Genomic DNA, 13137 nt, shown 5'->3' with positions numbered 1-13137 from the left:
AAAGAGCCACCCCACGTATTCTATTGGATATGCCCCCAAAACATAAATCTTACAAATCACCAGAAAATTTTCAATTTTAGGGGTATTGTCTTTTATGAAACAGTGTTCTCTTGCCTAGAAAAATCAAAATTCAAATCTCTAGAACCTTTAGTACCATCACTTCCAGACCTGGCAAACCTTCTTGACTCACCAGAACATGAAATTATGAGCCAGGAAATAATAGAGAACATTTATACACAGATGATTTTAATGATGATGACAATATCCATTCAAGTAGAGATAAACAAAATCAACAAACAAGCAACAATGATATATCTCCTCTGAGAAATAATTCACCTATTCACCAAGTACTAAGGAGTATGAGAAGCACCATTAAATTAGTCTGGTTAAAGGATTTTGTAGCAACTACAAAGTATAAAGATATGTCTTCTCCACTCAACAACTTGACTATATTACTGCTGCATCACTTTCAGGTACTTTATCCAATTTTTCTTTCACATTCATCCCTTCTTACTTATCATTTGTGGCCATTGTATCCAAAATATCAAAACCTAGTATTTACAAGCATGCTATACTTGAAAAAATTGGATAACTACTATGCAAAATGAATTAAATGCATTAGAAGCTAACAAGACTTGGCAAATCACCAATCTGCCCCATGGAAAAAAGGCAATTGGTTGCAAATGGGTGTACAGAGTCAAATGTTTACCAGATGGCTTAGTAGACGGATATAAGGGTAGGTTAATGGCAAAAGAATATAACCAACTTTTGGGATTAGATTACATAGAAAGCTTCTCACCCGTGGCTAAGCTAGTAACAGTGAGGATCCTATTAGCTATTACAACAGCAAAAGAATGGCTATTATATCAGTTGGACATGAATGATGCATATATGGTCACATAGATGAGGAATTGTACATGGAACTCCTTGAAGGCTACACAAAGGGATTCCCTAGCCAAGTCTGTAAATTACAAAAGTCACTTTATGGATTAAAGCAAGCTGGAAGTGTAATACCCGGCTAGATTCCGACATCGAAATCCCTATCTTCCGGCGGAATCTCCGTTAGAATCTGAAATTTCTGAAGATGCCAGAGGCTTCTAGAGGGGTAAAATGTGTTTTCTAAATGTTTTCACTTGATTTTATGGTTTTAAATGGAAAAATAATTGAGTTTTGAAAAGAAAAGACCAAGGAGGCATTTGCCAGGTTCGGCCGCCGAAAGTGAAGTTCGGCCGACGAACATGGAAAGGTTTTGGGAGCGCTTTTGGCCTCCGAAAGCTTTGTTTGAACGAACCAAGGTTCGGCCGCCGAACCTCAAGTTCGGCCGCCGAACATGCATGAGTTTAGAGGGCACGTTAGACTGTCGAAGGTCTTTGACCAGGCCACCTATAAAGAGCCCTCAGATCGGAAATGGGCGAGTTTTCTCCCCATTCTCAAGCTCAGGTGAGTTTATACACTCCTTTGGTCGTTTTCATGCTTTCTCTACCCATCCCTCAAGTTTTCATGAGTTCTACCCTTGTTTTGAAGTTTTGAAGCTTAAATAGGAGTTTTGGGAGCTTGGAGGCTTTTGGAGCTTGGATCCTCCACACCTCCGAGTTAGGGATCGCACCACCCCTCGATCTTCAAGAGGTAAGTATAGATCCTTGCTTTCCTTGTGTTTTAATGAAGTTTTAAGTAAGTTTAAAGATGTTCTGATGGTTAAGTATGGGTAGATATGCATGTTTAGGTTTATGTGGGTTTTATGCCTAATGTATGTTATGGGATATTTGTGTTGAGGAGTTTATGTTAGTTTATGCTCCTTTATGCATGTGGGAGAGTGTATGCATGATTGGGAGAGAGCAAGTGAGGTTTTGAGTAGTTTTGATGGTTTTGGCTTATGTGGGTCATAAGCTATTTATGTATGCTTTATGATGTTCTTTGTTGGAGTTTAAGCTTGTTTAAGCTCCTTTGTGCATAGTTAAGGGTTTATGCATGTTTTTAAGAGGTTGGGTGCTTGTTTGGGGTGTTTGGTAAGGTTTTGGAGGCTGGTATGCACGAGAGGCTGAGTTCTGATGAACTCAGGTTCGGCCGCCGAACCTGCCTATGGATGCATGGATTGGCCGCCTAACCTTGCCCCCGAAAGTTGTGTTTCGGATCTGGAGTAGCCTTTCGGCCGCTGAAGGTGATGTTCGACCGCCGAAGGTGCCTGACTTTCGGATCTGGAGAGAGGCTTCGGCCGCTGAACCTGCCCCCGAACCTGCATGGCTTTCGGCTTTGGAAGGGACCTTCGGCCGCCGAAAGTGCCGCTGAAAGTGCCATGTCCAGCCCTTTCATGGGTGTTTTCTATGCATGTTTTGAGGATGTTTTAGGAGGTTTTTGGGGAGTTGTTTATGAGTTGTTTAGAGTGTGTTTGGCACCTCATTCGAGTCCACCTGTATAGGCTTGGACCCGAGGGACCAAGGAGGCCATCAGTGTTAGCTGTTGCAGAGTCAGTGTAGTGTCTGCCAGAGGTGAGTAGAACTAAACTTAATCTTTTACTTTAAGAAAGCAAATACCTAAAGCATGTTCATGCATCATGTTTATATGTAATAGGTTGATTGCACTAGTTACACGAATATGACGCATTGCATTATTTACTGTTGTTGTGGATGGACCAAGGCGACCCCAATAGCCTTAGATATGTTATGTTAATGAAGTCCTGATGTAATACCCGGCTAGACTCCGGTATCGGAATTCCTACCGTCCGGCGGAATCTCGGATGTCGGAAACCTCTAGAAGGGTAAAAGCATGTTTTATGAAATGTTTTCATGTTTTTAATGGTTTTAAGTATGAAATTAAATGAGTTTTTGCATGAAAATTCTTTGGAGGAAAACCCAGGTTCGGCCGCCGAAAGTCAAGTTCGGCCGCCGAACATGCATGCGTTTTGGAGGCACGTTAGGCCCCCGAAAGCATGAGCGAGGGAAGTCCAGGTTCGGCCGCCGAACATGGCATGCATGCGGAGGCACTTTCGGCCCCCGAACGTGGCCTGGCCAGCCACCTATAAAAGGGGCACTTAGCCGAAATGGGCGAGCTTTCTCCCATTTTCGGCCACAGCTAGCTTCCGACCTCCCTCTTCCAAATCTAGTGTTCTTCCTTCAAATCCCCACCATTTTTCTTGAGTTTTAAGCTTGCATCGAAGGTTTCGAGCTTTTAAAACAAGTTTTGGAGCTTTGGGAACTCAAGAGCTCATTTGCTTGGATCTCCGAGTTTAGGTCGTCTCTCTCTCGATCTCCAAGAGGTAAGAGCCGATCTTAAGCTCAATATATGTTTTAAGGAAGTTTTAAGTTGTTTTATGGGGTAGAATGCATGTTTAGCTCATAGTTAGGGTTATGGGTTTTATATGTGTTTTTGAGCAATGTATGTTGGTTTGTGTTGTTCTTGTGTGTTGTAGTTGGGGTATATGTTGTTTGAGGCCCCTAGGAACTTGTATGCATGTTTTGGTTGAGTTTTATGCATGTTGGAAGAGTTAGGAGGCAAATGTGCACAAAGGAGCCAAGTTTCTGCCCTTTGGCAGAAATCAGGTTCGGCAGCCGAAGGAGCTTTCGGTCGCCGAACATGGCTGGGGAGGCAGACCTTTCGGCTGCCGAAGTTGCCCCCGAAAAGAGACTTTCGTCTCTGTCTGGGACTTTCGGCCGCCGAAGGTGCCGCCGAACCTGCCTAACTTTCGGCTCTGGAGGGACTTTCGGCCGCCGAACCTGCCGCCGAAAGTGCCCTGTTCAGCCATTTCTTGCATGTTTTTATGTGATGTTTTCATGATGTTTAGGGGGTTTTTGGGAAGTATATTAGAGTTATGTTTATGTATGTTTGGCCCCTCATTGGAGTCCACCTGTGTAGGTTCGGACCCGAGGAACCAAGGACCCCAGCAGTGAGCCAGCTGCTACAGAGTTTGTCAGAGCTAGCCAGAGGTGAGTGGAATAAACCTTAAGTTTTAAAATAAATGAAATATAAATTTTGAGCATGATCCATGCATCATGAATACCATGAGATATAGTAGGTTGTTTGCATTAGTATTCACGAATATGTTGCATTGCATTTATGATGTTGATGTGGATTGGTTATTGGATGATCCTCTAGTCCTCATATGGCATGATGATGTTACGGCATGATATAGTAAAGAAGTCCAGGTTGTACCCATTCTACGTCCCTGGCACGATGTAAGAGAAAGTCCAGGTTGTACCCATTCTACGTCCCTGGCACATTGGTATGTTATGATATGTTATGATAAGAGAAAGACCGGTTGTACCCATTCTACGTCCCGGCACAGTTGGACTATGTAGAGGACTATTGGTGACAATACCATCCGAGATGTGATTTGTTGTGATGTGTTGCATTACATAATGGCATGAGATTTTTAAATATATGTTTTCACTATTCTGCTCACTGGGCTTGTAGCTCACCCCTCTCCCCTAACCCCAGATGTGCAGGTACAGGATAGACCAGGAGGTTAGCCAGAGTTTTGAAGTATGTTTATGTAATAGTTAGATTGTGGACATGACATTTGTGCTATGATGTAATGTAAGAGATTACAGTATGTATGTAATGAGGTATGTTGAGGTTATAGATGTGCTTGACCCTATGAGTATTGTTATCCCTTTTGATGCATGATCTTAGATATTTGATGATACGGATGTAAGCCAACTCATCTCATGATGTAGTGCTCATTGGGGCATTGTTGAGATCCCACAGAGGGGTCATGATTATGGTTATGTAATGTATGTTCAGGTTGAGTTGGATGTATGAAAGAAAGGTTTTAAATTTTTATGTATTTTCTTGATCATGTATGGGATTAAACAGGTTTCCAGGATGTATGTTTGGCTTGCTACGGGTCCCGGCGGCCTTAAGTCGACCCGGATCCTAGCGCCGGTAGCGGTCCGATTTTCGGGTCGTTACACCTGAGGAGCCCCACCGAGGGCCGGGCATAATGAAGTCCTGAGGAGCCCGAAGGACCGGGCATAATGAAGTCCTGAGGAGCCCGAAGGACCGGGCATAATGAAGTCCTGAGAAGCCCGAAAGGCCGGGCACCATGATATGTTACAGACAGAGGGAGTTTTGGTGGTCATGTCCATCCGTTATGTGAAATGTTTGTGCTGTGACGCATTTCATAAAAGCATGTAATTAATGAACTGTTTTTATGTTTCTACTCACTGGGCTTTTTAGCTCACCCCTCTCCCCTAACCCCAGGTTTGCAGGTTTGAGAAAGATCGGGAAGTCTCAAGAGTTAAGGTTTTGCTTATGTAATAGATTAGTGTTTAGTGTGGACATGTATTGTAAATTGATATAATGTATTGTAAGATAATGTAATGTAATGTAATGTAACGAAAAGTAGAGTTATGTTTTTGGATTAGTGCTGTGCTTGGCCCTAAGACTTGGTTAGTCTCTGTTTAGTACATGATGTATGTATTGGTTTAATGTTGAGTTGAGTTGGAACTAAACTTGTGGCATGTGTTGTTCACCATGCTAGAGTTTGATGAGGACTCTAGTGGAGGTCTTATGTTTGTGGTTTGATGCATGCACTGGTTAGGTTCTAGTTCTTTGGATGTGATCCCAGCTTGATGTATGTTATGTTGACCCAGCTAGAGTTTTGATGAGGGCTCTAGTAGGGGGTTCTTTATGTTTCCAGTTATGTTGCATACAGGTCAGGCTCGGGATATACATCGGATGTTTAAGTTTTTATGTTAAGTTTTGATCATGTATGGGATTTGACCAGGTGATAGGATGTATGTTAGGCTTGCTACGGGTCCCGACGGCCTTAAGCCGATCTAGATCCTAGCGCCGGTAGCGGTTCGGGCCGTTACAGAGGGGTATCGGTTTCCGGGTCGTTACAGGAAGGCAATGGAATAAAGAGTTCACTAACAAGCTCAAAAGGTTTGGATTCAGCCAATCATCACATCATTATTACTTGTTCACCAAAGGGTCAAATGAAAACTTTTTGGTACTATTTGTCTTTATTGATGATGTGTTACTAATAGGTGCATCAAATGAGCTAATCTTGCAAGTAAAACAAATCTTGAATGATATGTTCACCATAAAGATATGGAGTATGCAAAGTTCTTCTTACGACTTGAAGGTCTGAGGAAGGATTATACTTGAACCCGAGGAAGTACATTCTGGACATAATACATGATGATGAATTAACAAAAGCTAAAACAACCTCCTCACCCATGATAAAAGGCTGCAAACTTTCTCCAAAATCCCAAATATGGGAATTAAGTTACATAATCCTAAAGGGTTTAGAAGACTAGTGAGCAGACTATTGTACATAAGCTTAACCAGGTCAAACATTACTTATTCTGTCCAGCAGCTAAGTTAACACATGCAAGCTCTATGTCAAGCACATCTAGATGTAGCACTTCATGTTCTCAAATACTTTAAAGGCAGCCCTTCTAAAGGATTTTTTTTTCAGCCAGAAATTCAATGCAGCTTACAGCATATAGTGATGCAGATTGGGCCGCTTGCCCAACCACAAGAAAATCATTGACAGGATACTAATTTCTTAGAAGACAAAGAAACAACCAACTGTGAGTCGATTCTCAGCAGAAGCCGAGTATAAGAGCATGGCAAGTACTGTGTGTGAATTGCAATGGATCTCTTACATACTTCACGATTTCCTGTTAAAAATTTTGCTAACTATGCCCCTCAAATGCAACAATCAAGCTGCTTTACACATAGCAGCCAATCTAATCTTTCACGAATGTATAAAACATATAGATATAGATTGTCATATCATCATAAACAAACTTACTGCTGGCTTTATCTCAATCTCACATGTTTTCTCTAAACTTCAGTTAGCGGATCTGTTCACCAAGTTCCTATCTCAACATGTTTTCTCATTCCTGTTATCCAAGATGAGATTGGTTGATTTCTCCCCAACTCCATCTTGGGAGGGGCTGTAGAAATTAAAAACTATTTATTTTTCTAGTTGAATTAAAGTTTCAGAAAATTCAAGAAGAAGATTAGTTGGCAAGAATTAGTTAGATTGTTAGTAAACTGTTATAACCAAAAGAACATAATTGGTTGAGTGAGTTGAGTGATAGTTATCTCAGCTTTGTATAAATAGTAGCAATCAAGCAATGAAAATATATCAATCTTTTTCTTCCATTCTAATTCTTAATTAATTCTTTATTAATCTTTAGAAATACTTTTTGTTCAATTTTTAACTTTTATTAATTTTTATTATTTAAATTAATTAAAAATATATATTTATATAAAAAAAAACTATACTATCTATCTATTATAATATCAGACAATTTCATTCCTATAACTAATTCAAACAGAATTTATAAATTGATAAAGACTCCGCGGACGAATTTTTCTATCTCTAAGGAAATCTCAGCAATAAAGAAAATTGTATATGACATTTATGCAGTGTTTGGATGAGAGCAAAGAGGGAGGGAAAGAAAATAAATCATGAAAAAATAAAGTATAATGATACTTTCCCCTGTTTGGGAACATGGGAGAAAATAACATGGGATGGAAAATAACTTGAATTTTTTCATCCTATGTGGAGAGAAAGTGTACTTTCCTTAAGAAAATTACATAAATATCTTTCTACTATTACCTTTGTTTTCTTTTTTCAAAATTATTATTACCCTTGTTGCTTGTGCATAATATTTACCTTTTTCATAAAATCTCATTTACTGCTTTAAAACATATAGTATTTGCAATAATTTTTCTTTTCTAAATTTATTTTATAATTAATTATTGAGTTTATGAATTAATTATTATTATTATTATTAAATACTAAAAGTCTTTATGGATTAAAGGAGTATACTGTAAATTAAAATTAAAATTTTCATTTTCTTTACTTTTTAAACAAAGAAAAATAAATTTATTTTCCTCAAAACCAAACAAGAGAAAGGAAAATGGCTTCACTTACTTTTCCTCCCTTGTTTTCCCCTCTTATTTTCTTTCTTCCCACTACTTATCCAAATACAGTGTTAGTCCACATGCTATTTTACTCCCAAAGAAAACCTTTATATTTAAAAAAACATTTTTTGTAAAAAATATTTTTTAACGAGATAATTTATTTTTTATTATTTAATTTTAATTTTAAAAAATAAATTTTATTAATAAATTCTTATATAAAAATTTAAATAAAAATATCAAAAAATGACTTTCTATTTTTCAAGAAGAAGATAAAAATAAGATAAATATTGTTATTTTTGCTGTCAAAAGCTAATATAATGTTTTCCCTTATTTGAAAAGCAAGAGTGGAGTTCTTAGAAGAAGCTATTATACAAAACTAAAACTTCCGATCAGACCTACAATTTCAAATGTGCAAAGAATACTGCTTTAACCAAATCCAGCATTTCTCACCTTCTTCTTTCTTTTTCTACTATTTTTTTCTTCTAATTTGCTTAATTTATTTGCCTATCTTCATCAGCAAGTCCAAGAAGATGATCTCTTCATCACAGGCTTCATCTGTTTGTCTTCTTCCAAGGAAACCATTCCCAAATGTGAAGGATCCTCCAGCATCATCTTTGCCACTAAGTACCCAGCAATCGACCATGTCTGGTATTTCCTCGCCTGTTTACCTATAAATTTCCCGAGTTTTCCATCATAATATTCAGGCCAGCTATCTTTCAGCAGACGGGTTTCTGCAAGATCAATCGCTCGTCTTGCGATTTGTGGTCGTCCCGTTTTGATGCACGCAGCCGTTAGCATCCATAAAAGCACTGCAGTTTCATGACAAGGGAAAATATATTTCCAAGGAACAAAGGAAAAGAAAAGAAAGCATTTACTCATGCAAAAACATTTCGATCACATAAAGGAGGCAGAGTATTTAGCTGATTAGGTAATTTACAGTATAGTCCTTGAGATTTAACAAAACCGACAACTTAGTCCTTAAGTTGTTGTAGTAAACTCTGTTAATAAGAAAACAAAGACATTGAATTGAAATAGAGAGAGAGAGAGAGGGAAAATGAATAACCTGGCCAAGATCCTCCATTATGGTAACTCCATCTGGTGTTCTTAGGATCACAACCGGTTACAATTCGCCAATCATGGCTTTCTATTGCAGGATAAGCTATTTTCAAAGGCATTTCTCCAACCAGCTCCTCCCAGCGAGATTCTATAAGATCCATGATAGCCATTGATTGCTCCGGAGTTGCAAGAGAAGAGAGAATGGCAACACAATTACCTAAAGCAAACCATCGAAAATCCATCCTTGCAGGACTAACATTGCCGATAAAATAGCCACCACGAGTAGGCATAAAGTCAAATACCCAATCTGGGATTGAATCAGGAATAACATTGAACTTATTTACTGCAGTGTGTGAGTACTCCTCAGTTTTGTATCTGTATATATCATTTAGTTGTTGAAAGTCTAACCAAAAGTAACTTCGCATGTGATAGCTCAACGCATGCAAACGTTTCGAAATTCTCTCAATAAATTCTTTTCCTTCTGTATCGTGTTTCAACATTGACAAGGCACACCTTAATGCCATAAAGAAAAGTGCTTGAATTTCGATAGGATAACCGTAAATGCCCTGCAATACAAATTACAAGTCATCCATGTAGTTGATATTAATGAGTGATATTCCACAATTTGAAAGTTGAAGGGTAAATAGGATAAAGATAAAGTTGAGGAAGGGACTAAAATGACTTCTAGAGAAATCTGAGGGGTTAAATTAAGCATTTAGCCTAAATCTAACCAACAAGAGAACAAAAGAGTTGATGCAACTTCGGTTTCTTGCATATATATTTGTTTAATCCATGAGTAATACAGAAAACCAAAATTCAAGTCTATTCACTTTTCCTTTGACAGGGCTTATCCATAAAGAGAAAAGGTAGAAAGATGACACTCGATAAGGTTGTCATGCTAAATGACATGAATCAGAAAATCCAAGTCGTTGACAGAAACTTGATTCCTATAGAACAGAATAGAAAAGAAACTATCTAGTTAATTTATTTTATATACTAAACCACATCTTGGCACATGCCATAACATTGTTAGGAAGCAACAATTTGGAATTGGTACATCACAGACTGGATATTTCAGTTCAATTTACGGGTAACAGAGACACTCTCTTCTGTGCTAGCAAGATGATGAATGAAACCAATATTTCCTTAGAACCTCAAAGATGCGTTAAATCAGTTGAATTCCTATACAAAAATTGGACTATAAATTTCATGCCAATCTTTTAAGGTTTAGCTGGAGAGTTGCCACCTAAACGCTTAACAACAATCCCATATCATATCCAAATTCCAAATGAGGATATGATTCACTACATAACCAATTTGATCATTGTGTTCTCTATCTCTGATGACTCTTATTTGTCAGAATTTATTTCTCAGCAAAGCAATTATTTCATGAAGCATGAATAGATGGTCCATTAACAACCGCGAAAAACATTGAACAGATTAGAATCTTATCCATTTATGTGAACAGTTTCAAGGCATCCAAATGAAACCCAAGCAGCAAAATAACCATAGCTTAGTCATATTAAGGAAGTATTAGAAAGTACTTTATCGAGTTCAATGAAGCTGGCCTGACCTCACTTTCAAACTAAAGCGAGAAAGAGGTGGGAAGAGGGAGAGGAAGGGAGAGAGCTAGCTAAAATGAAGCCATAAGCACAACTTACCATTCTGCGATCAATCATAGAGCATCCATCAGCACAAAGAAGGGTAGGGAAAGTATCAAACCCCTCCGACAAGCACAAAGTCAATATAAGCTTCATCCCCTTTTGACACTCTGGAGTCTCTGCTAAAGACAAATCTCCAGTAGACTTGGTATATGCGCGCAGCAGAATGATCCACCAGAAACCAGAGTCAACAGGAGCCACTCTTCCAATTGCACTCTCACCAAAATCTGCGATTAGAGTATCTGTTTTCCGAATAGGATCATGAAGAACTTTAAAGCTAGCTGGCATTGCACCTTCCCCGAGCTTGAATCTGTCTATTCTCTTTTCCCATCCTTGAAGATATAGTGTCTTCATGAGGAAGTTCTTAACTATCTCAGGCTCACCATTCATCAGAAAAGCCAGGGCACTGGGTACAAAATCTCGAACAAAAACCTACTCAACAGAAGAATAAGCACAAATTCAATTTCTAGATCAGTACAATAGTGGATTTGTTTCCTTAAGGAGACAGATTATAATCTGACAACATACCTTCTATAGAAAAAACTAAAATAGCAAATTTCCCAAGCCCATACCCATTCATTATGCTGAAGACTTGAAAAGCCACTGTAAGATCAGAATGTAGTTAAAGAATTACCTGATCATAATTCAAAATCTCCTCAGAGGCATGGTCAATTGCAGCTATTGTGCCAACTGGTTGACCCCTGAAGTACACTATAGATCGCCGTAGGGCCTCCCAGGCATCAGCCACCATTGGGTGTGGCTCAAAAGAGTTGCGAGTCGATGAGGCTGGTGTGTCGAATCCTGACCTTCCACCAGGGGAATATGTGGTCTCATAGTTATCAAGACCTCCTCTAGTAAGCCCAATTGAGAGCTCACTGAGTGACCTCTCATCAAATGATCTCTTCCTCTCAATGTTCAGCCTTGGCTTGTCCAAAAGACGAGAGAGATCAAAATCGTCCATTTCAGAGATTGAGCATGTTGAACTCACATTCTTAAGCCCCATTTCTTTAGTCCCATCCATATGTTTATCTCTTTCTATTCTTGAAAATTGCACCAACTACTTTGGTTCTATCACCGATGAGAAGATGCCCAGCTTTAAGGATACTAGTGTTCAAAACAAAAGCCACAAGTTCAGAAGAACAAGAAGCTCTAAATGGAAACTATAACGTACCAAAACAGCTATCTACAAGCAAAATTTAGTAATTTCTTATCCATTCAGCTATATTATTGGAGAACATCAAAATGAAACAAAATAAATAAATATATATTAAAAAAAACCTTCTCCTTATACTGCATTATGGAGCTTCAAGAGAAAGAGAGAGATCAAATTTGAGATGGGCGAACATTTTCCAATCATCTATAGGACCAAGAATATGAATTTGGGGGAAAAAATCAGGTAATGAACAGTTAATAAACCATTAAGGACCAAAACACAAAGTTTGCTCACTAATCAAGCAGTTTAACAGCATAAACTTGAGAAAGAAAACTTCCTAGTTAATTTTCGTTCTCAATACATGCATTACACTTGAATTAATTTACATTTAACATTTTTTTTTATTAAAGAAATTCTTGAAATAAAAAATGATAGATCAAGATCCACCAAAACAAAAAGAATGTGAACGTATCGTCAACTTATCACCTAACAACACAAACACCAACTTTGAAGAGAAAGTGAAATGAAAAAACAATGAAATTACAGGTTTCCACAAAGAAAAAAAATTTAAATTGAGCTTCATAAATGCAAGAACGCCAGATCTAAAGCCTTTGTAGAAACGATTTTTTACGACAAAGAGAGCGAGAGAGGATAGGCAGAGAGAGCAAACCTTTGCAGGGGACAAAAATGGCGAGGAGAGAGGGTTCCCAGCAGGAACCAAAGAGCGATTTCGCCGGTGGACGGTCGGCGAAGAGACGAGGAAGATATGAGAGGAAGAGGAGAAAAAAGAACATGTCTTAAAGCGCTGATATTTATAGAAAGAGACAGAGAGAGAGAAGGGAGGAGACAGTCTTCGTCCAACGTTTCTGTAAGAAGAGGAGAGCGAGGTGACCGGGATAGCCGGTGAAGGGCACTGTGCGAAAATAAAGCCTTGATATTGATGGTCCTACGTGGAGCAAAAAGACACGCGGTTTATCTCTCTTGATTGAGTTTGATTGCTGATTGGATTTTCTCGTGACCACTTGTTTTGTCGGTTTCTGGTTTTGCTCTTGTACTAGTCGACTCCTCGTCAGTTTTTTTTTTTTTTAGAAATTAAGGTCGAATTTAAGGTTGTGATTTAATTTTACTTTTTCAAAAGATCATTTACTTTTATATAAAAAAAAACTATTAATATATAATAAATTAAATTATATTCCACTTTAACTAAAAAACGAAAATAAAATACTGATATATTTTTTTCTAAATCAGATGTTTGAAATTCAAGTCTAATTATAAATCAGGTTTGAAATTTAGAAATAAGCGTTAATTTATATATGGAATGATATATATTAAAAATAAAATATATAAAATTGAAATTAAAATAATAAATAATTTAAAATAATTATT

The 13137-nt window shown here is 38.0% G+C and overlaps 1 protein-coding gene across 1 annotated transcript; it reads right to left on the bottom strand.

Annotated features, from left to right (window-relative positions):
- Positions 1-8145: 8145 nt before the first annotated feature.
- On the bottom strand, positions 8146-12587 carry LOC110609930 (probable alkaline/neutral invertase D). The gene is made up of 5 exons (XM_021749773.2): positions 12422-12587; positions 11233-11702; positions 10599-11030; positions 8945-9503; positions 8146-8690 (listed from the first exon to the last, which is right to left on the bottom strand). The coding sequence occupies exons 2-5, from the start codon at positions 11617-11619 to the stop codon at positions 8395-8397; spliced, it is 1674 nt and encodes a 557-aa protein (XP_021605465.1). The 5' UTR covers positions 11620-11702; positions 12422-12587; the 3' UTR covers positions 8146-8394.
- Positions 12588-13137: the final 550 nt, after the last annotated feature.

This window comes from Manihot esculenta, chromosome 2, assembly GCF_001659605.2.
Source record: "Manihot esculenta cultivar AM560-2 chromosome 2, M.esculenta_v8, whole genome shotgun sequence".
In the NCBI taxonomy this organism is placed as follows: domain Eukaryota; kingdom Viridiplantae; phylum Streptophyta; class Magnoliopsida; order Malpighiales; family Euphorbiaceae; genus Manihot; species Manihot esculenta.
Note: the sequence above shows the minus strand (reverse complement) of the source record. Positions and strands in the feature narration are given on the sequence as shown.

Coding starts and splice junctions, on each gene's coding strand:
- LOC110609930 (XM_021749773.2), bottom strand. CDS start 11,619: ATGGATGGGACTAAAGAAATGGGGCTTAAGAATGTGAGTTCAACATGC. Junction 9,504..10,598: donor CTATGATTGATCGCAGAATG/GTAAGTTGTGCT, acceptor TTTGTATTGCAG/GGCATTTACGGTTATCCTAT. Junction 8,691..8,944: donor TAATGGAGGATCTTGGCCAG/GTTATTCATTTT, acceptor ATGAAACTGCAG/TGCTTTTATGGATGCTAACG.